General features: G+C 41.9%; 1 protein-coding gene across 4 annotated transcripts in view; it reads right to left on the bottom strand.

The window, feature by feature from the left end:
• The window catches only part of rimbp2a (RIMS binding protein 2a), a 67,328-nt gene that overhangs the window by 40,628 nt on the left and 561 nt on the right, over positions 1-26,139 (bottom strand). For all 4 annotated transcript variants that reach the window (XM_026174070.1, XM_026174072.1, XM_026174068.1 and 1 more), the window contains exon 2: positions 11,946-12,092. In XM_026174070.1, coding sequence (XP_026029855.1) covers positions 11,946-12,092 — 147 coding nt within the window. The remainder of the gene's footprint in view (positions 1-11,945; positions 12,093-26,139) is intronic.

Below are 26,139 nucleotides of genomic sequence, written 5' to 3' on the forward strand. Positions count from 1 at the left end.
CATGTGCTTGGATGGAACTTAATGCTCACATAATGCTTGGGTGGACCTTCATGTTCAGAATAGAAAAGTGCATGCGCACGCACACACACACACACACACACACACACACACACACACACACACACACACACACACACACACACACACACACAGACAAGCCAGCACATAACTCCTCAACCAAATTTAAAAAACTTGCTCACATATACACACACACTAAGCAACGAGGCGAAGCATGCACATACCCAATACCCACAGACACACACTCACATGACCCCAATCTGCAGCAGAACATACCACATAAATGCTAAATAATTTAGATCTGACCCCATTATGCAGTTGCTAAAATGTACAGTACGCTTAAAATACATTAGCAGAGCCTCACCACAGGTTTCTTCACCAATGTTTCAACCATAAACCCCTTACACATGCAATATATTTGTAAATGCATGCACTGTGAGTATATATAAGGTACATATCCAGTGGCAAATAGTGCAAAGCATTTTTATACTCATCAGGAGACACTTTGAAATCATCCAAAGCACTTTTATGAGTTATATTAGTGCATGCTTCTTTCCATTGTCACTACAGCTTCAAATTGATTATAATACTTTTGTTTTTAACCTATCTGCCACTGTGCACTGAAGCTCTTGAGTACAATTGAGAACAGAGTATGCTGCAGAGCCAGCCTCAAAAGTTGGTTTTTAAAATAATGAGAGATCAAGCGTTAAGCTGACTTGACTACTTAACTTTGGAAAGATACTTAGCAGCGTTTCTGTGACTGATTAACGTTTGTCAGCAATTCATTTTTGTAGCCTTTGTGTTGGTTATTATTTAGGTTATAGTTCTTTATTTGTAAATTGCAATTAAAGTAACGAATTATATCTAAATCTTTTCATAGTGCAGGTATAGACTTAGTCTGTCTCTTATATTAGCAGTGTGTGAGCCACCAGATGGTTGATTTTGTGAGCAGAGCAACAAAAGAGCTGCAGTGCAGCATGGGACAAAGAATTAGCGCTGCTGCCGCTACATTTAGCCTTTAAACAAAACATGCAAAGCAGCACTTAAAACTCCCCTGGACTTCTGCCTTGTCACAGCTGTTTCAGAGTGTGCGATGAAAAAAAAAAAATCTAACAACACTCACATCTGAGCAAAAACTGCACATCTGGTTCCCAGCGCTGAGTTATAAAAATGTTCTTGGGGCTTTGATTTTACTGCATAACAACAGACTGATTTGCATCCGCTGGTTTCTCCAGAAATAGATTTAGGATTCAATGACAAAAGTATAGTTTTACAACTGCTACTGTAACACAGTGTGGTAGATGTGACCGCGTCTTAAGTCTCTACTGAGCAGGACTCAGTGTCACAGAGCAATAGGTGACACTTACAGAAGCACAGGTCCTGTCATGTCATCTATGTCCAAACAGGAGCGCCTGTCTGACATTGTGTACTCCTCTATCCCTCCTTCCTCCTTCCAGGTGCCCTTGATGTTCAGTTCACTGAAGGTTTCTGTCCTATGTTTAATCATTCAAGCCTTCCCAGACACACGACACTAGGGACTAAATGAAAGGGAGAAGAAGAATGGCTGAGAGACAAAAAATGCAGCAGTGATAGAGGAGCAAGACAGGAGATATTTGGAGTGTAAAAAAGAACTTTTGAGGGTGTTAAAATATTACATACTTATATTAGAAGGAAGGTGAAATTTAGTTAAAAACTGCAATCAGTATCTGATTTTTTTGTTAATCAAAGCTAACCTTACCTAAATAGGTATTGTTTAGGTAATAGAACTTAGCCTTTATTGGACAGTGAAAGCCAAGCGGGACAGGGAAGCATGGAGAGAGATATGCCACAGAGGGCCGTGGGTCAGACTCAAACCCGGGCCACTGCTCATGCGGGATGTGATTGCCTGCTCACCTACTGACATATACTGGCACCCAATAGTAACGACATTTAACAGCTGTAACTCACTAAGGAAGTTAAGGAAATTGGGCAGTCTGCCTAATACTACTCATCATGTTACACAACTAATTGATTGACTGATTGATTGATTGAAAGGCTTTGGAATTCAATAGGAGCAGTTGGTACAGCTTAAGCATAATCAAGTCGGTATTAAGAGGAAGAGAGACGACAGACTGGGAGAGAGGCGTATAATCAAAAGAGAAAGCAGCCTGAACACAGCGAGAAAGGTGGGGGAAAAAACTTAGAGGGGACAGTGGGGGGACTGTTAGTGATGTGGAATTAACAGGCTTTTATCGGCATGTTCCTTTGCCAAAGGGCTCACCTAGCCTGACAGTGTCACGCTGGGATTATGTACCAATACAGAACCAAATTTTTTTGAAAGAGAACCTCAAGCTGCAACCCTTTCCTACAAATATGCTAAAAATATGAACAGCATTGTATAACTTGGCTCAGAGTCCCAGAAGCTTTTAGAAATATTATCCAGCGGACATCTACACGTGTCCTTAAGTGATTCTCAGTTACAGTGATATAGATTTCAACAGGTCCAGCAGTAAATCTTGACTACCTGGAAAAACAACTAAAAACACATTTGTTTTACTACCTGATGATGTAAACAGAGTGCACACACTGACGCTCAGTGAGTTAGTTAGAAAGCAGCTAAAGCGAATCGCTGCTCAAGTGCAAATCTGCACCTACTTATTCCATGAGATGGGATATAACTTTTAAAAAAAGAAGCAAATACGCACCATGCATGACAACATAAATCAAGCACTACTCATTATTTTGTTTATTTGACTGTCTGTATTTAGACTTCAGAGACATCCATTTTCCACTGTGATATTAGCTCTTTCTCCCCTCACTTTCCTCCACTGCCCCACCCTCCTGCCTCTGCAGTACTCTGTGTCTTTCCTTTATCATAACTTCTATGTATCTTGAAATGCTGCCCACAAACGCTCCTTTATTGTTTTTATCTCCGTCATCCTCCCACCACCACCACCACCACCACCACCCGCTGGCTGGGTGACAACACATACGCTACCAATCAATACAGCGCTCACTCGCATTCGGGGCATGTGCAGGTACACATGTTGCATGAACACACACAACATGGATAGGAGTGTGGTGACGGTTTATGCGGTTGCTATAGAAACTGCTCTCTTTCAGGTATGGCGTGTCAAGATGAAAAAAGTAGCAATGAACTATCACATGCAACATATCTTATGCCCTGAGAGTCTGCACACAAGCACTGCAAACAAAAGCCTTCCATACTGAGGATGCACATTAAGATACACAGCTGTAAGATATGAAATATGCATGACAAAAAACACACTGAAGACAGACAGAATATCATGTGGATTTCCAGTAATCCAGGCTCTTCATTTATAATAAAGTGAAATTGTGCACAAGTATGTATTTAAAGACATGTAGTCTAGAATAAATTTGATTGTATGTCACGTCTGCTGGCATACGCTGTTTTACTCTCTTAGTAGATGCATAAAAATTGATATGTGCTGCCACACCCCTCCAAGGCTGTGACTATAGGGATTATTGCAGAGCCTGTATGTCTGGAGGAACATTTTGATTAGTCAAGGAGGCTGTCTTTTGGCTGCCAGACTCCCTGATTATCTCGAGAGAAGAGCAGGAGAGAAAATCAGTTGTAAGACTGAAAACACATGTTTCATTTCCCCTGCCTTCTTTCCTCTATCTCTCTCCTTCTTGCCCTCTGGCATCCAACTGAACGTCGGTTGGCAACGCCGACCAGCCTGCCGCATGAAGATGAAGAAGGAGAAGGAGAAGAAAACAGGGAGGAATAGTGCAAAAAGCAAAAAAGCAAGGCATTCGTATCCTCACAGGGAACAGAAAAGGCAAAATTACTGTACACAGAGAACAAAAGTGATGCCAAATGTATAAAACAAAATGCAGTAAAGTAAAACTGTAAAGCTAACAGTACACTATTCGTCCACTGGTGTCTCACCCACCCACACAACCATATATTCAAACATATGCAAGACGAAGGTATATAACACACTCACTTGTTCTTAATATGCACATACAGGTTCGAACACATTTCCTGAAGAGGTATTTCAATATTTGCTAAGTAGCTGGTAGTGTAGTGATAGCTCTCATGTCTGAGAGCTGTCTCATGGCTCAAATCTCTGCTCTGTGAATTTAACACAACTGTCAAGTTTTCGTATCGTGAAACAATTCCAAGGCGATTAAAAGAAGCATTGCGCTTTCCATTAAGTTTTTATTTCCAGTCATATTGTCATCATATTTAACTTTTACCATAACTTTTGCATAACCGTTCCCATTCATTAGGCAGATGAATGCCTAATGAATGGGAATAACCCTAACCCTTACAACCTACATGGCAGAGCAGTCACACCAGTGCTCACTAAACATGCCACTTATTTTTGAAGATTTCATGCATAAAAGAGAAGTGCTTCACGTATTATGAGGTGAATAAATTTAAATACTACCCTCACTTAAAGTCTACCCTCACTGCCATAAACCAGTGGCCAAAATAAAAGAAACGCCACTCAGTAGTGGTGTAGTTCAATAACCCCTTAATCTACAACCTTCCAGAAAGCCAGACGAAATAACACCTCTCTCAAACATTTATAGCCTCTACGAAGGCGGAATTTATTGCAAGATTATTTTATTAGACTGCAGACCATTTAGCCACTATAGTGTATATAGTAGATCACTTTGCCAAGCACTCACAGACACACCAAGACCTTTAGTGAGAGACTTTTGCTCATGTGAATAAACAACCAGCAGAGCGCAAACGTGAGTCAGTCATGAGTGGGTTAATATTCTTCACCAACACCTGGCAACCTCTCAGCAGGCAGCAACCAGGAAAAGCTCAGGTTACCGGAACTGACAACGCCAAAGCACAGACACACACACACACACACACACACACACACACACCGAAAATCAAATTTGTAGCACCACCTATTTCTGTTTATCTGGCTTCCCGCATTTCCAAGTGTCTATACATCTTGTTTTACACACATTTCTTACATAAGCACACAATGAGAGGAGGATTTATTCATTATTTAACATTTGACAGCAGTCACAAGGCAGCAGCACTCCTTCAGAAATCCATGCAAACACACATGCACACAATATCCTTATCATGCACTAAGCACACAATTAGACCATACACTGTAACCCCACCCCTCACCCCTCCATACACACCCACACATCTCCAAACAGGTGGCTCTGCCTCAGCCAGGAAACCGGGAAGCTGGTTGTTGCTTTCTTCTCATTACATCCCAAAAGAGACAAAATGTACAAATCCTCCCCTCCTCTCCGTCTCCCTGTGCACATCTGTCTCCTCCTGCAGCCACTGCACAGACAGGTTTTCCCCAGCTGCTTGGCTAAGCTAACCCTGAGCACTATATATAGGACTCAGCAGAGCCAAATCAGACACAAAAACACTCGAGCCGGTGATGCGGAGACAAACAGCAGCACTGAAGAGGAAGCAGAGTGGTGATAAAGGCTTTGTATTTACCGTTCGCGCCGGCTTAGCACAGGAGCATCTTTACTGAGGTGTCGCTTACTCCTTCTTCATCCTTGCTCTGATCTCCTCCCTTCTTCCGCGCTCTGTATGGGTGGGGAATTGTCAAACGGCTGCAGCAGCGGCAGCATCAGTAGCAGCTCTGGGGCCTCTCTCTCTCTCTTTTACTCTCTTTCCTCCGCCCCCTCTCCACACACTCTCTTTCCTAGCCTCCCGTTTCTCTCACTCTCTCACCCCACCCCCAAAGACCCTCCTTCTTAACAACCTTCCTCCATCATTTTCTCCTTTTCTCTCCTGCGTTCTCTCCCCCCCGTTCTCCCTGGACCTGCATGTGTTTGCGGCGAGCTGCACAATTCCACTCTGTTGAATAAAAATCAACACCGCTACAGCCTTCGGTTACATCAGGAGTCCACGGAGGAAAGGTGTCACTGGCAATTGGAATATGAACAACCAAATAGACCCGCCCTCATCTCTGCTTCTCCCAATTTCATGTCTTAAGTCGTGGCACTAATTTAACAAGGTCTTGACTGATGCTGCTTTTTCTCATTTCGCCTTTTCTGCTAAGATACACATCTAATAAACGTTTATGGCATTAATAAATGAGGCGTAGCGTTAGCTGGCAGGTTTTGTAGTTATGGCTGTGCAGGAGCCTGTGTATAATATTTATACATTATATTACAGGAGTTTTATTGTTTGTTTTTACAGTATTCTAGTAGGATTTATGTCTCACTGTGTCTTTAAGTGGTGCTCTGCACTCTTATGGTCACAGGTTATATGTATATAAAAATCTTCTGGAGAAGTGATACCAATGTGTAATTCCTTTCTAATTGCCAGTGGGGGACAACTTTACGGTTGCAAAATACCTATGATTGCATAAAGTCTATGAGAAAACTACTCCACTTCTCACTTGAATGTTGTCCTTGGTGTATGCTTTCCTGGTGGGTTTATTATTTTAGTCTCTAGTTTCAACTCTTACTGGTGTACTGGTTGCAAAGTTTCAGCCGCATTAAAAATCCAAGAGGGCTATAAAGTAGGCTATGCTTTGAGTAGCTGCTTTATGAGCATGCTGTGTAGTGTCCCTTTGTTTCTCAGATCACCCACCCTTTGCCCCTTCAGAGCACCAAGGAAGCAGATCTGAAAAGCTTCAAGATGGGCACTAACCAATGATTGGCATCACAGTGGCTACATATGAGAAAAGCTGGCCAAAGACACAAAAGCACCTGAACAATGATGCAATCAAGAACAACCAGACATCCCAATGTTTCCAATATTCCTATCTTGTAACATCACTGTCTATAAATATCTCCTAAACTATGTCCAGATCAATCTGGAACAATGAGGGAGCCCCTGCTCAGGGCAGCTACACACACTAGGGGTTTGACCTGACCAGTCACCCAGCACATTTTGCTCCCCCCCCCCCCCCCCCTTATTGATGCTGGCAACTTTTCCAACTTTAGCCAGAGGCAATAATGCTGTGTGCGTTGTGATCAACTCACAGATTCTTATAAACCTTGCGGAGGTTTTAGCAAGAGTTTAATCATTTACAAACAAGTGAGAATTTATCTATTTGCATTGTTAATGAACTACAATAAATAAAAGAACTGATATAGTTTGACATCTTCCAATTTACAACTTATTACACAACTTCCCGAGTTCTTAATAACTTGTAGCCAAAAATGTGGCAGAAAAAGAAAGAAATAATACAATAACTAATATTTTGTGAGAAACACTGTAATCATTACAGCTATCACGGCTGAAAATCAATTGTATCAACCCTGTCACAATGACCAATGGCTTATTCATAATCAAGTATACCAAACATATTTCACAGCGGTGTTTTTAGGCTGCAGAGAGTGAATGTTTCACAGGATCATTACTCCACATTCGTGGGCTGACACGTTGCCTGCTGAGATGCACAGACTGTATATAAAAGATGGGTCTGGATTCCAGGTCTGAAAAATGAAGCCAACATGAAAGTGCCTAAAACGTGCTTTCTTTCTAAAGGCCAACAGGGAATGACTCCTGCAGCTGCAAAAGGAAGTCGCATTATGTAGAAGTCTGAAGTCACGAGTTTTATCATATAAACTAATGTTGCTTTGTTTTTTCAGTTTTATGAGCGTTCCAAGTGCGATGTAGTTTCAAAGATTTGGACTTTAACTGCACTACTTATATTGTTGTAATAGTTATACTGACATAAACCTTCTATGATGTGCATGTGTGAATGTGGGTATGCCAATGTTAACCCCTAAAATTATTTAATCCAGTTAAGGTGATTTTTTCCTTCTAATGCAGCAGAATTTAGTTTCCTGTGTCACTAATGGATGAAATCACAAACCAACTCAGCCTTGCCTCTCAAACTTTGTCTCCAAACTGCTCAGCCTGAGCTGTCCTTCTGATGTCCTCATTTCTAATCCTGTCCCTTCTGATCACTCCTGCATCTTCAACCCTGCCACCTCCAGCTCCACCTCCTGTGTTTTAGTCAGTGTCACACTTTCAAAGCCATAGCTTATAGCAGGTATATATTATATAAGAGACAGAGTGCCATTTGGTTGGAACCAAAGGTCAAATGTGTTCGCTCGTATCTGGATATTTGAATCTGTTCTTGTATATGTTGTAATTATGTTGTATTCTTGGCACCATAGGGAAATGACATGACATTGACATCAACTGACACTGGTTTTATCATTTAAAAATTATTAGGTCATGAGCTAGAAAGCAACTCATCTGAAATTTTGTCTGGAAGGAACTGTCAGAAGATGTCTCAATTCGATCGTGGCCAGGCACGGCCCGCCCTGATTTACATCATATCTGCTTAGATTAGCACAAACATGAAGCTGCACAGGCCAGGCCTGTGGCGTCAGTCAACCTCTCTGCCTGGGTGTGGACACTGAGAAGGTGTGTGTATGTGTGTTTGTGCTTGCGTCTACGTTGTACTGAGCTGTTCTCTCTCCATTATCAGATCTTTTTCAAGACACTGTGAACGACGCCACAGAAAATAGCCATTAAAGTCGAATAACAGATTTTTAAAACTGTTTAAATTCATCATTAAAACTCATCCCACAGGTTTTAGAGGTCAATGTGGTGCGACCTGTTGGTTTTGTTGTTCTCTTTCTACTGTTTCTCCTACAGGGTAAATCTCAGTGTGCTCTGCTTTAACTCTCAGCAGTTTTACGTAGGTAAAAAAAAGGCAAGGGGATGAACTGGGGGGGGGGGGGGGGGGTAATGTAGTTACACAGGAATATCTTAGAGAACACACCTGGGATGAATTGAGTTGGAGAGAAAGAGTAAAACACATCTTGTTAAATGTCAGCTGATACAACAACCTTGTGAGTCAAAACAGTGTGAGAAAGTGGGTGGTGATAGTGTTATTCCTGCTGAGTTGTGAAGTTAATTTCAGCATACTGTTCTATTGTTAACCTCGTTTTATTCGTGTGTCATTGATTGGAAGAACTTAAGATACAGATTGTGGGGTCAGGTAAAGCAACACAGCCATTTAGGATTATTGATTAGCCGTTGCTCCTCTTTGCACCGGCACAACTCATATCATTGTGAGGCCTCTCATCTTAGTTGGCCAGCTGCTAGCAGTACACAATTGTTGCCATAGGGATGGTGTCCAGGGAGACAGCTGTGGCCTTTTAGCAGCAGCCACACAACAGACAGAAGGTCATTCCTCACCGAGGGAACCTTTCTCCAACTGTCCATCACAGATTGTTTCCAGGCAACAGGTCAAAAGCCCTTTTTTTTCTTCCTTCTTCCATCTTCGCAGTGTTTCCTCTTGCCATTTAGGAAGCAAAATAACCAATTAAATTCAAGAAAAAGCAGACACATGGGAATATAACTAATAAGCAGGCAATGAAATTAAGTTTCAGCATCACAGCAAAGATTCAATTAAAAACTTTGAAATAGTAGCTTATATAACTTCCTGGTACCCTGGTCTCACACCTCCCTATAATATATTAGCACCTTTTTAAATTGACATGGGGCAAACATGTTAGCAAACTGTTTCCTTTTTCTCATCCAGTTAATACTGACCCAACATGAGCATTTAAGCTCTCCCTATTAGTCCTGAGTCTTCATGTAGTAACAGACTGACTCCACACCAAAAAGACCCATGAAGCCATGCTGGCCCAAATAAAAATAATTTAAAATGTTAAAAAAAAATGTAAATATTTTCTCAGTTTATTATAATCCGAAGTAAATTGTATGCTATTGTTACCTTGGGAATATGTGATTATATACTTTATGCATTTAGGTATGCAGACATCGTCGAGATGACCTATTCAAGTTCAAACCCAGCATCAGAATGGGGAAGAAAGAATTTAAGTAAGAAACTCCTGATCTACTGAGATTTCTGAAAAACAAGCAACTGTTGGGTTTACAGAAAATGGTCTGAAAAAGAGAATGTATCCAGTGTGAGCCAGTTCTCCAGGTGAACATGCCTTGTTGATGCTAGGAGAGAAGCCAGACTGCTTCCAGCTGACAGGAAGGAAACAATAATTCAAATAACCACTCATTATAACCAAGGTATGCAGAACAAATCTCTAAACCAAACCTACAAGCAGAAGGGCTTCAGCAGCAGAATACCACACCAGGTGCCCCTCCTTGGTCATTGCTGCTGCAGCATTTCAATGGTAGGGTAAAAATATAGGGTAAATAACATGAAAGCATGGATCCATCCTGCCTTGTATCAATGGCCCATCCCATTGTGACCACAGTATACCAATCTTGGCTACTACCAGTGGGATAACACACCATGTCACAAAGCTTACATGATCTCAAACTGGTTGGTTGAACATTACAGTGAGTTCACTGTACTCAATGACCTCCAAAGTCTTTAGATCTCAGTACAATAGAGCACCTTTGGGATGTGTTGGAAGAGTAGATTCTTGCCATGAATGCACAGCTGAGAAATTTCCAGCAACTGTGTGATGCCAGACCTCAAAATCCAGGAAACAGTTCTGGTGTACTACCATATTTCTTCTCATCTTACATCAAAGTGTGTTTTATTGGAATTTGTTATTAGGCATCTTTTGACTGTGACAAAGTGGAAGAGCAGTTGAAATGCTTTCCATTTGTCCCATATGTGTTTACCTTTTTTTGCACATTGTACACATTATTCTGTTATTGATTTGCTATTTGTCAAGTAACATTGCTTCACTCACCATCCCGGGTTTGTTTGTGTAAGCGTTCTGTTGCCGGCAAATCAAACATTCTGCAAATTAGGACAAATACTAAGTTATGTTTCTCTATATTTTATTATGTTACAGATTAAGTCCTTTGTTCATACTGTTTTCAGCATTCTCAACAAGACAAGTGATGGAAGGGCTATCCAAAAATAGGCTCTTTTTGGTTTCGTTTAATGCCCCGACAAAGGCCACAGTGCATCTGCTTAAGGAAATGTGTAAAATGAACCCTTTCTCATTACTGAGCTTCTCTTTGATCCATAGCTGAGTCTGTCTTTGCATGAATGACCATGGTGCAGTGCTGACTGTGTGAGTGAAGCTATCAGCAGCAACACCAAAAAGATTGTCAGGCACCCAGCTGGATTGCCTCCTAACAGTATCTCCCGTATTTAAAAATAGCACGCACACACAAAATTAAACAACATTACTGCTTTATGTTGTGGTTACTTTGAATGTTAGGGAGGGGAAAAAAATAAAAGACAAGTTTTGCTTTGACGGTTTTCTGTTTACATAGAGAGAGCAGTTTATCAGAAAGTTTTACATATAACGTTACTTCTCAGTGGAAGAAAGACTGATGGGAGACAGAAAGTTTGGTTATTTTGTCATTTGTACAGTATCTAGCTTTAATAATTTTTGTCTGGAAGGAACTGTCAGAAGATGTCTCAATTCGATCGTGGCCACAACCTTTAACAGCAGGTTGTGGCAAATTTTCAAATATGAAATTATGTAATTGATGTTATTATTTTAACTTGAAAAACACATTCAAATAAAACAAATTAAAAGGCTGCAAAGGAGGAACGGAGCTTGCAGATTTCACTCTCGAACTGATTTCAAACGATTGCCGCTCATAGCAGCAGCAGCCACTACGCTCTGTCAGTTCCCCTCTGTCAGTGTGTCAGCGCTCCTGCTAATGGGCATGTTGCCAAGACAACAGCTCAAACACCTTGCCATCTGGGACCACCTGGTGGAGGCCTCCAAAAGACAACTTCACTAACTTGACTTCACTACACAAATACATGCATGAAGGCTGAGTGCAAACTGGCACTCGCATCTACAACACACACCCAACCACCCGCCTATCTGTTTTGCACTGAATTATGCTAGCCTACTGTGCTCCTTTAGTAATATTTCATCTGGTATATCCAAGCCAAAAGAATATATATCATTTGAAATATGACTGCGTTCGCTGTCAGAAGAGACAGACAAATGTAGAAATTATGTGTCAAAAATTATGTCTGTGGAAAATGACATAACTGGGGTTCATAAAGTAGCAAGCATACCACTTTCTTATACTGCTGTTTCTCCTGGCGAAGTGTGGTTACTTCAAGCTTTAGAGCTCGGTTTCTCTCCTCCAGCAGTCGAAAGCGGCTTGCGTGGTAGACAGTGGAGTGGCCTGTAGCTTGCTGAGATGAAACATCATATCTGGACTGCAAGACAAATAATAAAGATAAGAATAACCAGTGTTGAACATTCCTGTATTATTAAATACAATATCATTTTAGTAGTAGCTGTAATAGTGCTGGTAGAGCCAGGCTAACACTTCTGTGAAGCAGTCCTTCAAGACCAACATTATCCTGCTGCTAAGATGTTACAAGTGATCATGTTCATATGATGCCATGCAGGTTTAGAGGTTTAAAGCCTCAGGCAGACTGGGACCAGTTGGTCAGCCCCAGGCACCACTGGTTGTTAGGATAAATGTGTATTCCATGACACCAACAACCTATATATATACATATACATATATATAAAAACACCCAGCACGCCGCTGCGGGCGGTTTATCCTTCAAGCTCGGGTCCTCTACCAGAGGCCTGGGAGCTTGAGGGTCCTGCGTAGTATCTTAGCTGTTCCCAGGATTGCGCTCTTCTGGACAGAGATCTCCGATGTTGTTCCCGGGATCTGCTGGAGCCACTCGCCTAGCTTGGGAGTCACCGCACCTAGTGCTCCGATTACCACGGGGACCACCGTTACCTTCACCCTCCACATCCTCTCGAGCTCTTCTCTGAGCCCTTGGTATTTCTCCAGCTTCTCGTGTTCCTTCTTCCTGATATTGCTGTCATTGGGAACCGCTACATCGATCACTACGGCCGTCTTCTTCTGTTTGTCTACCACCACTATGTCCGGTTGGTTAGCCACCACCATTTTGTCCGTCTGTATCTGGAAGTCCCACAGGATCTTAGCTCGGTCATTCTCCACCACCCTTGGGGGCATCTCCCATTTTGACCTCGGGACTTCCAGGTTATACTTGGCACAGATGTTCCTGTACACTATGCCGGCCACTTGGTTATGGCGTTCCATGTATGCCTTGCCTGCTAGCATCTTGCACCCTGCTGTTATGTGCTGGATTGTCTCTGGGGCATCTTTACACAGCCTGCACCTGGGGTCTTGCCTGGTGTGATAGACCCCAGCCTCTATGGATCTTGTGCTCAGAGCTTGTTCTTGTGCTGCCATGATTAGTGCCTCTGTGCTGTCTTTCAGTCCAGCTTTGTCCAGCCACTGGTAGGATTTCTGGATATCAGCCACCTCCTCTATCTGCCGGTGGTACATACCGTGCAGGGCCCTGTCCTTCCATGATGGTTCCTCGTCTCCCTCCTCTTTCTTGGGTTTCTGCTGCCTGAGGTATTCACTGAGCACTCGGTCAGTTGGGGCCATCTTCCCAATGTATTCTTGGATGTTCGTTGTCTCATCCTGGACTGTGGTGCTGACACTCACCAGTCCCCGGCCCCCTTCCTTCCGCTTAGTGTACAGCCTCAGGGTGTTGGACTTGGGGTGAAACCCTCCATGCATGGTAAGGAGCTTTCTTGTCTTGATGTCAGTGGCTTCTATCTCCTCCTTTGGCCAGCCTATTACCCCAGCAGGGTACCTGATCACGGGCAGGGCGTAGGTGTTGATGGCCCGGATCTTGTTCTTACCGTTCAGCTGACTCCTCAGGACTTGCCTGACCCTCTGCAGGTACTTGGTGGTTGCAGCTTTTCTAGCGGCCTCTTCATGGTTCCCATTTGCCTGCGGGATCCCCAGGTACTTGTAACTGTCCTCTATGTCTGCAATGTTGCCTTCTGGTAGTTCAATCCCCTCAGTTCTGACTACCTTCCCTCTCTTTGTTACCATCCGACTACACTTCTCCAGTCCGAACGACATTCCAATGTCATTGCTGTATAGCCTGGTAGTGTGGATCAGTGAATCGATGTCTCGTTCACTCCTGGCATACAGCTTGATGTCATCCATGTACAGGAGGTGGCTGACAACTGCTCCGTTCCGTAGTCGGTATCCGTAGCCAGTCTTGTTAATGATCTCACTGAGGGGGTTCAGGCCTATGCAGAACAGCAGTGGGGACAGAGCATCTCCTTGGTAGATCCCGCACTTGATGGTGACTTGTGCTATGGGCTTGGAGTTGGCCTCTAGTGTTGTACGCCACATCCCCATTGAGTTCCCGATGAAGGCTCTTAGGGTCCCATTGATCTTGTACAATTCTAGGCATTCCAGTATCCAGCTGTGGGGCATTGAGTCATAGGCCTTCTTGTAATCAATCCAGGCAGTACACAGGTTGGTCAGTCTGGTCTTGCAGTCTCGGCTGACTGTTCTGTCTACCAGTAGCTGGTGTTTTGCACCTCTGGTATTCTTGCCAATCCCTTTCTGTGCCCCACTCATGTATTGACCCATGTGCTTGTTCATCTTAGCCGATATGATGCCTGACAGGAGCTTCCATGTGGTACTGAGGCAGGTTATTGGTCGGTAGTTGGATGGGACCGGTCCCTTCTTGGGGTCCTTGGGGATCAGGACCGTTCGACCTTCGGTTAGCCATTCCGGGTGTCTCTCGTTAACTAGCAGCTGGTTCATTTGTGCTGCCAGACGCTCGTGGAGTGCAGTCAGCTTCTTTAGCCAGTAGGCGTGAACCATGTCGGGCCCTGGTGCTGTCCAACTCTTCATACTGGAGACCCTTTCTTGGATATCTGCCACTGTGATGGTTACTGGACCCTGTTCAGGGAGGTCGCTATGGTCTGCCCTCAGATCCACTAGCCACTAAGCATTGCCGTTATGGGTTGTGTCCTTCTCCCATATGCTCTTCCAGTATTGCTCCGTCTCCAGCCTTGGTGGTGCTTATCTCTTATTGTTCCCTTGCCACTGAGAGTACACCTTTGCTGGTTCTGTGGAGAACAGCTGGTTTATTCTCCTGCCTTCTATCGCTCTGGTGTACCTCCTCAAGCGGATGGCCAAGGCTGTGAGTCTTTGCTTGGCAGTTTCCAAGGCCTCAGGTATGGACAGCTTGCTGTATTTCTTATGCACCTTCTTTGCCGCACCTTTCTGCAACTCCGTTAGTTGGCTAACCTCCCTCCGTGCTACTTTGATCTTGCCCTCTAGCCTCCTTCTCCATGGAGGGTACTGCCCTTGTGGCTGTTCAACTTGTAGCCAAGTATCTCACTGATCGCTGTTGCTGTATTGTAGATCAGCTTGTTAGCGTCGGTAATCGTGGTTGTAGGTATCGTCCGTAGTGCTGCATTAACATCATCTAGCAGACCTTCTGAAGGTACTTCCCGTAATCTTGGTAACCGGCTACGGGGGATCCAGGTTTCAAGCTTGGCCATGATCCTATTTTTCAGGTCAGTTCCTCTCGCGCATATATATATATATATATATATATATATATATATATATATATATATATATATATATATATATATATATATATATATATATATATATATATATATATATGTATACATAAATATTTGTCCAGATACAGACGGACAAAATGGTGGTGGCTAACCAACCGGACATAGTGGTGGTAGACAAACAGAAGAAGACGGCCGTAGTGATCGATGTAGTGGTTCCGAATGACAGCAATATCAGGAAGAAGGAACACGAGAAGCTGGAGAAATACCAAGGGCTCAGAGAAGAGCTCGAGAGGATGTGGAGGGTGAAGGTAATGGTGGTCCCCGTGGTAATCGGAGCACTAGGTGCGGTGACTCCCAAGCTAGGCGAGTGGCTCCAGCAGATCCCGGGAATAACATCGGAGATCTCTGTCCAGAAGAGCGCAGTCCTGGGAACAGCTAAGATACTACGCAGGACCCTCAAGCTCCCAGGCCTCTGGTAGAGGACCCAAGCTTGAAGTATAAAACCGCCCGCAGGGGCGTGCTGGGTGTTTTTATATATATATATATATATATATATATATATATATATATATATATATATATATATATATATATATATATATATATATATATTAGATAGTGAAAAACAGGAACTTTCTGTCATTTAATTGTTTATCTGTTACATAATTACTTTGCTGTAGTATTTATCGATGGGAAAAGCTATAAAAAGTTTAGAAATCTATGCACTCCTTCACATTTCACATTTTCCAGAGCCATCCAGTGGTCCCGATTGGAGTCTTTGCCAGGCTAATTCTGGCCCCCTGGATTTATGTTTGATACCTCTGTCCTAAACCAAAAAACTAAATCAAATGTGACCCTGTGCATATTAGCAAACATATTATCCACAGGGAAACATGAAAGTTTCTGTCTATTATCGTCTAATGGCAATTACCCAAAACCTTAAAAGTGAAATTCAGGTGGATCTCATGGAAGATGTGCAGCGGACAAGTTTTGTCATGAAATCCTCCAGTGTGTATAAAACAATCTGTTGTCCACACAGGAGTCATCACCCTTGTAATAATATTTAAACACACAATCACATTATATTATTAATGTGGATATCAGTGCCACATTTACTAGAGATATTTCACTACAAAACCTGGCAACCTCATGGTGACCTAACAGGAAACGTAAGGCAACCATTATCTGCATAAAATCATCTGGCACTTTATTCAAGTTACTTAACCAACCAATTCGCATGATTAATATACAGTAAAGAGAAGCCATATTGACAGTGTTTCTTACAACAGTCTACTGCTTCAGTCCCATATGGTCAGTGACAGGAAAGGGATTAGTGGGTCTGATAATGAAGCTGCTGCAGCTCAGTCTGCACATCAGTGTATTTTTTTTTAACATTTTCTTGATGGCATAAAAAAGCCTTTAAAATCCAAAATTTCACTTGCTTAAATTCTCAGTGGAAATGTAGTGCATATCTGCAACAGGCAGGCTGGAAGCATCCCTTGTGCTGCTGAGTTAGTCTTCTTTCATGAAAGACATCCATCGGAGCAGTTTGGTGGCACTTTTCCATTCATAGCTGTTGTGTTTTGGAATAGAACTGCTATGCTGTCTGTCTTTTTTCAAAGTTTCCAATCACGCTGGAGCTACCAGAGGGACTGTAGATAGCAGAGGTATTAGGCAGCTTTTTTGCTGAAGTGAGAGAAAATCTGATTTAAGATACAGTAAAAATGTATTTGTGCCTCCTGGAATTAAACACAACCCCGAAGATAGAAGGATGCATTTTGCTCTGATATATATACAGAACATTCCCCTGTACGTAAGGCTAAAGAAAGATTTGGTGCTGTGCTACACTCTGCTTACTTTAAGTATTACAGGAAAATGTTAGAGAAGTATAATCTGAAATGCCCGAAAAAGCATTAGTCTTTCATATTTGCCTCCTGAAAAAGCACACTTAGCCTGCCCAGACACACAAGTATTACCACATTAGCACCTCAAACAAAGGAAAGCTTTTGCCTGCATTACTTTGAAGTCTGTTCTCTTTTGTCTTTTCCCTCCCTATACTAGCTTTTCATCTAATTTTTTTTTAAGTTACTAAACCCATCTCAAGGAACTTTAAAGCTGTGGTCAAATTGTCAGCCCACTGTTCTCATCAAGCATTATTTCTTTTTACCAATCTCTGACAGACCAACCAACAGATGGCTCTCACTTCAGTTTATATTATTCTAATATATCAATTTGCTTGTTACCAGAACAGTTGGTATTTTGGCACACAAAACAATTCACACACTCGCACACATACAAACAATAACCAGATCCCCTTGATGGAAAGCCAAACCATCACACTCCACAAAGCACATATGAAAAAACAAAGTTGCAGACAAGATGACAGTTTACCCACAGAGCGTAAGCTTCTGAAGCCAGTACGATGGAAGTGCCAAGTAGACAGAAAGACAGCCAGATCCACCTGTTAATACACCAGACCCGCTAAGCAGTCGAGCCTACACATATATCCACCAGTGTAATATGGTGATCTTTCCAAGAACAGACAGAGAGATGGACCTGCCAACCAGTGCTGTTGGTTTTCCAAACAGACAGACAGACTAACACATTCTGTCAGGCTGTTCAGAGCAAGATATTAGGCCATATTGACGTCCCTATGAGAGCTGATTTTGTGAGTCATTTACCACAGAACCACTGGTTTCCAGATTTAACATGCTAAAAAATATATATGGCTAAAGGCAGGTAACCTCTTTAGTGACTTGACAACAAAATGAAAATATTTTCTCAGCTTCATTTAAAATATTTTGGACATTTTAGCATCTGGGTGACTGGACTCTGGAGCAAACACATAAACTCTAATCACAGGCAGTTAAGACATCCAAGGGAGACATGATACCATACAATCAGACTCCTAATTTAACAGAGTTTGGTGCATCTAAGCACTGTAACCAGTCCCTGTCTGGCAGGGCCCAATTGTGCCGTCCACACAGGAGTCGTCATCCTTGTACTGAGAAAGCTGGCAAAGCTGCTCTGACAGCAGTTACGTCAGAGTTTAGAATAATGGCACACTCATGCACACTGGGGTCACAGGAAATACCAACAGCATTTGCTTCTAAGTGTGAGCCAGAAAAGGCGCAATTAAAGGAAGATTATAAAAAGTCCAGATGCTAAGCTGGTATTTTATCCATTCTCTGCCTTTAATTCAGAGAGAATGAGCAAAAGGCAAAATGTTTTTCCATAAAACACATCTGAGTCACTCCTGGGTGACTAGGAGTGACTCAGATGTGTGACTAGGTAAAAGGTATAGGTGTAGCTAACAATTCACCTTGATCTCTTGATTTAGGCCACCAATGTCCAAAGTAAAACTTTAACAGATCTTTAAAAGGCCTGGAGAACTGTTGGTCAAGAGCACAAATAAAAATTACAAGAAAATCCAGCTCCTGAGGGGTGGCTCAAGATTTTTGCACAGTGCTGTACATCCAATATTCTGCACAAGCTATGGATAACCATAAGACAACAGAAAATATTACCAATATTAATACCATATAAATCGGCAGACTGAGGGCAGAGGGATGAGATGAATTAATTAGTTGAGAAAATTCAGACGCAATACAGTCTCAGAAACAATCAGCGAGAAGACCTTGCAGCAGTATACATAAGATTTTTACCATCTGAGAATTTTCTTTTGTATTTAATATCTCAATGATTTTACATAAATAGTAATAATAATTTACTCGTGTTTGTATAAATCTGCCACAGCATCTCATAAGTTGCTCTGAAGTAGTAAAATCTGCCTGTTCCCCATAAAACCAGTCTGTTTTACTTCCACTCATGCAGTCTCCGCCTGCGTGACAACCTTTGGGAATACAGCAATACTCCACTCTCAGAGGAAGTGTATGCCTCCAGTCTGATTTAATGCACTGGCCAAGGTTCTTACCTGTGTGCAGTGTGGTTGGTTTATATTGCTGTTGTGTGTGTCTTTGTTGATTTCAGTGACCCACAATGTAAGATACTTTCACTTCAGATTTTATATGTTCCGTCGAGAGTCTTTTTAATTTTGTTTTGTTTGTTTTTTACTTCCATCTAAGGGATATATTCCTTTTTTGTGTTTGCAATCGGTAAAGGTCACAGCTGTGGAGTGCTGTAGTGTGTGTACTGCTCAAAGGCAAGTCTGTAAAGCAGGTAACTGCTACAAAGGGATTTGTAGAGCTTACTGACTGCTATACTTAACTTCCATGACATATTTCACAGAGCCGTGTTCATAATTTTCTGATGAAGTGCCAAGGAGCAGCGCACTAAAAAAGGTAGGCAGGTGAATGACGCAAATATTTATTGCATTGATACCAACACTGGTATTGGTATTGGGTCGATATTAGTGTGACAGGATAGATACTTTCTTTCTATCCTCCACGTTTAGTATGATGGCCACTGATTTGTGTTAAATAATGAAAAGCTGAAAGGTGTGTATTGTGTTAACTAAGTATTTTGGAAACTGAAAATCTCACTGATTTAGTGGTTATTAAAATGTGTTAAGAATTTCTCAATTGATGATGATTAATCTCATAAACACTGAGGCACTGCTCTCTACTCTACATAAGCTTCCTTTATCAGATAAAAGTATCGGTATCAACAATATTGGCCCAGCATTTACTTGGTATGTAATCTATGCCAAAATGTTCAATATGGTACAGCACAAGAACACATTTCTGGGAAATAAAAATAGCAAAATAACATTCATTAAAGGCTATGAAGGCAAGCAGCAGAAACCTAAAAATACAGGGAGCTTAATTTCTGCACAATACCGGTGACAACAGCGGTGATGGACGCACAGTGAGTGCATTATCCATTTAAAACTAATGAACAACTGGAGGCTGGGGGAACTGTTTATTAACCAAAGCAGATAATGTGGGTAGCTATTAAGATATTACAGCATATGATTATGTAATACGGGCTTTTTACTTCTTTATACCCCTCACAGTTAAGCTTCACTCCCATTTTCCAGCAATTAATAGCTACCAACTTTATCAGCACGCAGACAAATGCTGTGTGCTTTCAAGAGTCTGCTTAATAAGAATCACATTTTCTGGGACGTCTGTGGATTGCTGCTTTGTTTGATGACTCCCGCTAAAGGGACACAGTAGAATAGATTAGGGAGGCAGCATGTGGTGGCTGGACTTGAACCAAGGGCACTGTGGTTAAGTGGCGTGTGCTCAGCCAACCGAGCTGCCAGGATACCCCGAAGGTAATCTTTTTTTTTTGACTAGGGGGAATTTAAATTTATTGTCATGTCGCCATCTGGTGAGGAAGTGAAACACTTGCATCCGTGCTGCCTGATGCCTGAGGTGGATACTTATGATCAAAAACAAAGAAAGAAAGGACGAAGCAAAGGAAGAAATCCAGCCAAGATTTTCAGAGAAACAATTCGCCCACTGCTCCTTTGAGGAAGAACCGTTTATATTTTTAATACAGTTACTTATTTATTTGTTCATTTATTTATTTATTTATTTTAGAGAGGTTTGCACAGTGATGCTAGCGTGCAGTGGTTTTGCAAAGAGACCCACGGTAATAACACTGTCCCTACTGCGAACGCAGTATCTTTTTTGTCCCGAATTGTCTCTCTTTTCTTCCCGTCACACCACGGACCGGCAGCGGAGGCGCAGGCGACACGTCACTGTGCGTAACCCACGTGTGTGTGTGTGTGTGTGTGTGTGTGTGTGTGTGTGTGTGTGTGTGTGTGTGTGTGTCGGGGTCTTAGTGCATCTGTGTGCGTGCTGCAGCTTCAACAGCTTGCCTAGTCCACACACACCCGTGGCTGGCCTGGATTATCACCTTAACAGCGAGACCAAAAACAGTGCCACCTTCCTGGCACCCAAACAGTTCCTGCACCCTCTCACCATCGCTGCCAAACACCCCCCACCTCCACCTTTCTACTGGTGTCAGTACCTTTCTCTCTTACTACGTCTGTCATCCAAAGGATGTGTTCAATTGACCAAACATCAACGTCACGCACGCGAAAAAAGGAGGGATGTGTTGTAGGGGCATGCACGGCATTACATCATACATCGTCCACTTCACCTGACCTCGCAGGTGAAGTGAGGCTCATATTTTGAGTTCAGAAGTTCTCTTCTGTAATTTGCTAAATAATCTTAGATAATCTTGATGTTAGATAATGATGTCTGCTTTTCTCACTTGATACGTACATGTTTCCAGAAATGAAGAGTTTTTGCTGAAACATACAACACTGTGTAAAAGTACTGAGCCACCCCACATTTCTTTATAATGTTGTAGGAAAATGGGAAATATGTGCAGCAATTTATTGAAAGGTGTGTGGAAACTCACATGGAAATGCATTATATAAGGCAAAAACAGAGTTTGTACCATTCTAATGAGCTTGAAAGTCAATATTCAGTATTTAGGTTCCTTTGTAAGTGCGCATCCGCCATTAGAGTGCTGCATCCTGTAACCTATAATTTCCTTCGGGATTAATAAAGTATTCTGATTCTGATTATTCTTCAAGACAGTCTGAACTCACTTAGGAGAGCTTTCCTGTGATATCTTCAAGCAGTCATAAGATTATATAGTTCCTCCTGCTTCTTGAACTTCATTTAAAGTTGTTCTTTGGGTGTTTTTTGTTTGTTTTTGTGTTAAGTTGGTTGTTTTAGTTTGTTTTTGCTCCTTTATCTGTCGAGATGCTTCAATAATGCTGAGGTCTGCGCTCTCAGGAGGCCCATCCATCACTCATAGTGTTCTGTATGTTTTTATATCCAGGTATGCTTTTACTGCATTAGGTATGTGTTTGGGAATACTGTATCGCTGAAAAATGAAGCCATTAACAATGAGATGCTTTCAAGACAGGTATTACATGATGGATCAAAATTTGATGGTACTTTCCTATATCAATAATTCCATCAATTTTAACAAGATCTCCAAGCTGAAAAGCAGTCCCAAACCATGGTAGAGCATCCGCCATATGTTACAGATAGACACTCACTGTTGTAGTTCTCTCCTGACGTCCTCTGCACATATCAATGATGATTCAAACCTTAGATTTACAGTTTTTACTGAATGCTTAAACCCTAACTGTGATTCTTATAGCACAATTTCTAAAACTATTAATACTTATAGCAAAACCACTCACTGAGTTTGCAAAACTAAAAGCACAAACACTGCTTTGCACTCAGTTTGCCATTTTGTAACACACACTTTGCAAACCTGTAGCTACAATCCACTGCACAGCACTCTTTTTGCAGAACTATAAACACAACTCACTGCTTTACACTCAATTTCCAAATGATCAACGCACTCCTAGCAAAGCTAAGCTATACTATACAACCGTGGCTCAGGGGGTTGGGAAGCATATCTGTAACCAGAAGGTCGCCGGTTCGATCCCTGGGCTCTCTGTCCTGGTCGTTGTGTCCTTGGGCAAGACACTTTACCCTACCGCCTACTAATGTTGGCCAGAGGGGCCGATGGCGCGATATGGCAGCCTCGCTTCTGTCAGTCTGTCCCAGGGCAGCTGTGGCTACAACTGTAGCTTGCCTCCACCAGTGTGTGAATGCGAGAGTGAATGAATAATGGTATTGTAAAGCGCTTTGGGTGCCTTGAAAAGCGCTATATAAATCCAATCCATTATTATTATACACATTTAAGGCCATTATTTACACTATTTTGCCAACTGTCTGGCACACTGTCACATGTGAAAACTTTTTTAGATAATTAGTTCACTTTGCAATCAGCCTAAGCACTATAATACAGGTAAGGTGTGTGTGGAGTACAATGGAGGGAGCAGAAAGAGTGAGAAGTAGAGGAGGCCGAGGAAGAGGACGTGGAGAAGTAGGATGAAGAGGACGACAAGGACAAGGAGGAGCAAGAGGAAGACGAGGAGGGGGGAGAGGAAGATGAGGAGGGGGGAGAGGAAGGGTAGGAAGAGTAAGAAATAGAATTGCTGATGACATCAGAGCTACAATAGTGGACCATGTAATCAACCGTGGAATGACCCTGAGGGTAGCTGGCCAACGGGTCCAGCCTAACTCGAGCCGCTACACTGTAGCAAGCACCATAGGGACATCTTGAAATGAGAATCGGTTAGTACAGTCACTTCGCACAAAGATTTGTAGCACTGCCATATGCCAATGAGAAACACACCAATACCATTGATGTAAAAATACTGAAATTGTTACTTTACAGAATTGCTAGATGACCAGATGCTGGGGGCAGAGGAAGCATGTTCACTGCAGACCAAGTAACCCATAGAGTCATTATGGCGATTGCAAATAATCCTATACTTGGAAATAAACACTTGTGTTTGTTTTGATGTGTTTGAATAAACACCAGTACTTGAAGTTTGGATCCCTCTATGCTTATGGATCTATGACAGAAGTATGAGCTCAAACTGACATAGCCTACCTTGTGCACAGAGAAAGCAAAAGCCAGATGTGTTTTGTATTCATACCATCAGTGTGCAGTTGGCGCATTGTGTGCTTAGTAGATGATGGCTTGTGTGTACTGTTTGATACGGAAACACCATTTTTACGAAGGTGTGAAGAGTTAATCTAGCTGTGTTTGCTTTTGCAAGAGAACTACAATGTTTTGATTATTGGGTGACAGGTTTTCTTATTTGTGTGAAGAGTTTTGCAAAATTAGCCAATAGTTACAAAAAATGTGCTTAAGCAATCAGAAAAAACTGTAAACACCAGTACTTGAAGTTTGGATCCCTCTATGCTTACGGATCTATGACAAAAGTATGAGCTCAAACTGACATAGCCTACCTTGTGCACAGAGAAAGCAAAAGCCAGATGTGTTTTTCATTCATACCATCAGTGTGTAGTTGGTGCATTGTGTGCTTATTAATATGATGGCTTGTGTTAACTGTTGGATACAAAAATACAATTTTTACAAAGGTGTGGAGAGTTAAGCAAGGGTTATTCGCTTTTACAAGAAAACTACAATGTTTTGCTGATTGGGTGACAGGTTTTCTTATTTGTGTGTAGAGTTTTGCAAAAATAGCCAATAGTTACAAAAAATGTGCTCAAGCCATCAGAAAAAACTGTAAAATCTGGATTCATGACTCTGTGTGTTCTTATGTAATTTTGCATGCCTCAGCCTTTTCTCCCTGCTTCCCTTTGTTCAGAAAGGCTTCTTTACAGCCAAACTGTTATCTTTGGCATTTCTCACAGATTTAGATAAAGAAATGGGAAGAAAGAAAGGGGGTCTGTAACAAGAGAAATCATTTTTTTGCTAAAATGTTTGTTATCTGTAGCCATATCACTGGTTCATCCCTTGAGATAGGTCCCTTTTTATGCTTGAATGATTCATAAGTCAGTGTTAAGTGGCTTAACAAACAAAGACAAAAACCCCTAACACTGGTCAAGTACAAGAAGTGGGCTGTAAATGAGAGAAAAAGCCTCCTATGACCAAACAGAAACTTTGAAAGACCTTCATAAAACCTTGAGAACTATTGCTCAAGACAACTTAAAACATTACAAGAAAGTCTGACTTCCAAGTAGTCAGACTTTATTTGGAAGTAGCCACTTCTACAAACAAACAATACAGAAGTAGACCTTTATGCCTCAGAATCAACACCTTGTTAAAAACTCAGACTATACCCTCGACTCCACTCTGTTTCATCCATGTCTACCTATAGCATTTTAAGGTTTGGAACTTTTCTCTAGGATTAAAATCTACACTGTCATGTTCCTGGTCCCAGTCCTACCTTGCATCCTATTTGCTCTTTTCACCTCCTCTAAATCCCTGAGAGAGGGCTCAAATTAAATTAGGTTTTAGTGAGGTTACATCAGCACCAGGCACTCAATGTATTATGTAGTACTAGTTCTCGGTTTAGCTGGGACAGAGCAAAGAGTACGGAGGGGAGGACAGAATGAAAGAGACACATGGGACAGAGGACAGGACAGAAAGACAGGAAGGAGAGGTGAAAGTGGGATGTACGCACTGCTCCACGCTGTTGCTTAGCAACACGTGCTTGCTGTCTGTTCTCATCTTTACTGTAGGCACATTTACTCTTGCAGTGAACTGGTTTCCAGCCATGACATGACGCCCTGTGAGGCTGGGAATGAGGAAAAGATGGAAACTGGATTGGACAGACTGGCTCCTTTAAATATGCAAATAACTGAAGGCAAACTGTAATTCAAGTACTTCAAAACAGGGTAATTATGCTTTTCATTATCATTATCTCCTGTCAGACACACACACACACACACACACACACACACACACATATATATATATGTGTGTGTGTGTGTGTGTGTGTGTGTTTCCAAATATATATGGAAACACACACACATCACACCACTCGCATGTACTGTACCAGTGGTACCAGTATACTATACTATAATATATATGTGACAATAAAAGTGATTTGATTTGATTTGATCACACACATGTGTGTGTGTGTGTGTGTGTGTGTGTGTGTGTGTGTGTGTGTGTGTGTGTGTGTGTGTGTGTGTGTGTGGACATATAAAAATATGGAGCTGGAGATGAGAATGGCGGGTTTGTGCCATTGTGTTTTCAGAAGCATGCTGTCTTCTCTGAGACATAATTGTCAGTGACTTAGAATCACCAGTGATCCTCTAGAGGACAAGTGGTTTACCTGATAGATCAATAATTTTTCTTTAGGACAAGGGGATTCAATTCAAAGTGCCCGAATCACACAGTAGTATGTCTGCTGCTGTTAAAACCTTTACAATTGTTTTAATGTTGCTGACAGGTGTACATTTGTTGGGATCAAATAAAGCACAAAAAGAAAGAGATGTAAGCAGTGACAAGATAATCAAGAGATGCAACTCTTTGCACTCAAATCTCAGTGCTCGCAATAAATGAAGACTCCCATGTAGGCATTTAACATTTTAA

The sequence above is a fragment of the Astatotilapia calliptera genome, chromosome 7 (assembly GCF_900246225.1).
Source record: "Astatotilapia calliptera chromosome 7, fAstCal1.2, whole genome shotgun sequence".
NCBI classification, from domain to species: Eukaryota; Metazoa; Chordata; class Actinopteri; order Cichliformes; family Cichlidae; genus Astatotilapia; species Astatotilapia calliptera.